At 40.3% G+C, this 2,771-nt stretch overlaps 1 protein-coding gene across 1 annotated transcript; it reads left to right on the forward strand.

The window, feature by feature from the left end:
- Positions 1 to 224: 224 nt before the first annotated feature.
- Positions 225 to 2,534, forward strand: LOC130507772 (uncharacterized; the record flags this gene model as incomplete). Its single annotated transcript, XM_057002423.1, has 5 exons — positions 225 to 660; positions 874 to 1,068; positions 1,178 to 1,237; positions 1,355 to 1,466; positions 1,578 to 2,534. Coding segments are annotated over 5 exons (1,760 nt in total), but the record flags the coding sequence as incomplete, so codon positions are not given.
- Positions 2,535 to 2,771: the final 237 nt, after the last annotated feature.

Consider the following 2,771-nt stretch of genomic DNA (forward strand, 5'->3'; position numbering starts at 1 on the left):
TCTCAATAGTGTATAGTGATTCTTCAAATAGTGAATAGTGTCTCCACACTATTCACTATTATACTAAACCTCCCAAAGTCTCCAATAGCTTCATAAGTCTTCCCTTGAGCTTCTCTTCACTATCAACACTTCAGTTTAACATAAGCAGCATCTGAAATCTGTTCTTGACGTGCTTAGAAAGGAATCTCTGTTTGCTAATTTTAAAAAGTGCTCTTTTGGAACAGATAACCTTGTCTTCTTAGGTTTTGTTGTTACAGCACAGGGGATTAAAGTTGATGAAGAAAAGGTAAAAGCAATCAGAGAATGGCCTAGTCCAACAAGCATAAGTGAAGTGAGAAGTTTCCATGGATTGGCTGGGTTCTATAGACGATTTGTTAAAGACTTTAGCACCATTGCTGCACCTCTCACAGAAGTTATCAAGAAAAGCGTGGGGTTTCAATGGAGAGAAGAGCAAGAGGAGGCTTTCCAAACCTTGAAAGGGAAGTTGACTAATGCTCCTTTGTTAGCACTGCCTGATTTTTCAAAAACTTTTGAAATAGAATGTGATGCTTCTGGTGTGGGAATTTGGGCTGTTTTGATGCAGGAAAAGAGACCAATTGCTTACTTCAGTGAGAAACTTGGAGGAGCCATGGCAAACTACCCTACTTATGATAAGGAGCTGTACGCTTTGATCAGGGCCCTGGAGACTTGGCAGCATTACCTTTGGCCAAAAGAATTTGTGATCCATACTGATCATGAGTCACTCAAGCACCTAAAGGGCCAACACAAACTCAACAAGAGGCACGCCAGATGGGTAGAATTTCTCGAAACCTTTCCTTATGTGATTCATTACAAGCAAGGAAAAGAAAACATTGTTGATGCTTTATCTCGAAGATACACTTTGCTAGCAACAATGGAAACCAAACTTTTAGGTTTTGAGCAGATTAAGTCTTACTATGCTGATGATCCTGAGTTTTGTGATGTCTATAAGGAGTGTGAAAAGCATACTAGTGGCGAGTACTATTTAGCTGATGGGTTTCTTTTCAAGGGAAACCGTTTGTGTGTTCCTAATTGTTCTTTGAGAGAGATGTATGTCAGGGAAGCTTATTGTGGAGGTCTAATGGGGCATTTTGGAATCGAAAAAACATACAGCACTCTGAAGGAACACTTCTACTGGCCGAACATGAAAAAATTGTAGAAAAGATTTGCAAAAGATGTGTAACCTGTGTTCAAGCCAAAGCCACAGCTCGTTCCCAAGGTTTGTATACTCGTCTTCCTGTTCCTGTTGCACCTTGGATAGATATCTCCATGGACTTTGTGTTAGGTTTGCCTAGAACTAAAAGAGGACGTGATTCAATCGTTGTTGTGGTAATAGGTTTTCAAAAATGGCTCATTTCATACCTGGTCATCAAACTGACAATGCTCTAGTTGTTGCTGATCTATTTTTTAGAGAGGTTGTGCGTCTGCATGGAATGCCTAGAACCATTGTTTCTGATAGAGATACTAAGTTCTTGAGTCACTTCTGGAAAACTTTGTGGTCTAAGCTAGGAACTAAACTCTTGTTTTCTACTACTTGTCATCCTCAAACTGATGGACAGACTGAAGTAGTAAATAGATCCTTGTCCACTCTCTTGCGCACTGTCGTTAAAAAGAATCTTAGGACTTGGGAAGATTGCTTACCACATGTTGAATTTGCTTACAATCATTCCATTCATAGAGCCACTAAGTTCTCTCCTTTTCAAATCGTGTATGGTTTCAATCCTTTGACTCCTTTGGACTTGTTGCCTTTACCTCTCAGTGAACAAACTAATCTTGATGGCAAGGCCAAGGCCGAGTATGTTGCTTCTTTGCATGAGCAGGTTAAGAAGAACATTGAAGAAAGAACCAAGGAGTATGAGAAGTTTGCAAACAAAGGAAGACGTGAGCTAGTCTTGGAACCAGGAGATTTAATGTGGATACATCTAAGGAAAGAGAGGTTTCCTGCCGAGAGAAAGTCTAAGCTAATGCCTAGGACTGATGGACCATTCCGGGTTGATAGGAAGATCAACAACAATGCTTATCAGATTGATCTTCAAGGGAAGTATACTGTGAGCTTTACTTTTAATGTAGCTGATCTAATCCCTTATGTTGCAGATGGTTCGGATTTGAGGACAAATCCTTTCAAAGGAGGAGGGCATGATGCAACCAGGCTTGAACCAGATAAAGACTTGGCGCATAAGGAGCTAAACCAGCTAACTGATTCTGATGAGGAGCTGAATGTAGCTGATCAGGAGACAAGAGAGTTGAACCAGCTAGATGTTACTGATGAGGAAACACTTGAGAAGGAATCAGATGGCGAATTGGAGCTGGTTGACACAAGGAGACCCATTCACATTCAGGAAGCCCAAGAAAGCCCATTCGCTTATCCTAAGGGGCCAATCACTCGATCACAAACCAGAAAGATGGAGCAAGCAATTGTTGGTTTGATTAACTTCAAACCAGAACCAGAATCTAATCAAGACCAAGACCAAACCGAAGTCAAGATGTTCAACTACGTAGTCTTTGGTCTTACTTAGCTTTCATATTTCTTTTTCGAAAACTACAAGTTTGAAGTCTTTGTTTTACTTCCCAATGTCGTGTTCTTTGTTCTACAAATACTCTGTTTCGATTTCTAATAAGATTCATTCACTCTTTTTATACAAAAATCTCTAAAACTGTGAATCCTTTGTTCATCACTGAACATTGTCTGCTTAGGAGTCAAACCCTTAGCACCTTTGCTTCTAGATCACGTCTGAGCGGTGACCTGCTCGATC

This window comes from Raphanus sativus, unplaced genomic scaffold (genome assembly GCF_000801105.2).
Source record: "Raphanus sativus cultivar WK10039 unplaced genomic scaffold, ASM80110v3 Scaffold5678, whole genome shotgun sequence".
NCBI lineage: Eukaryota > Viridiplantae > Streptophyta > Magnoliopsida > Brassicales > Brassicaceae > Raphanus > Raphanus sativus.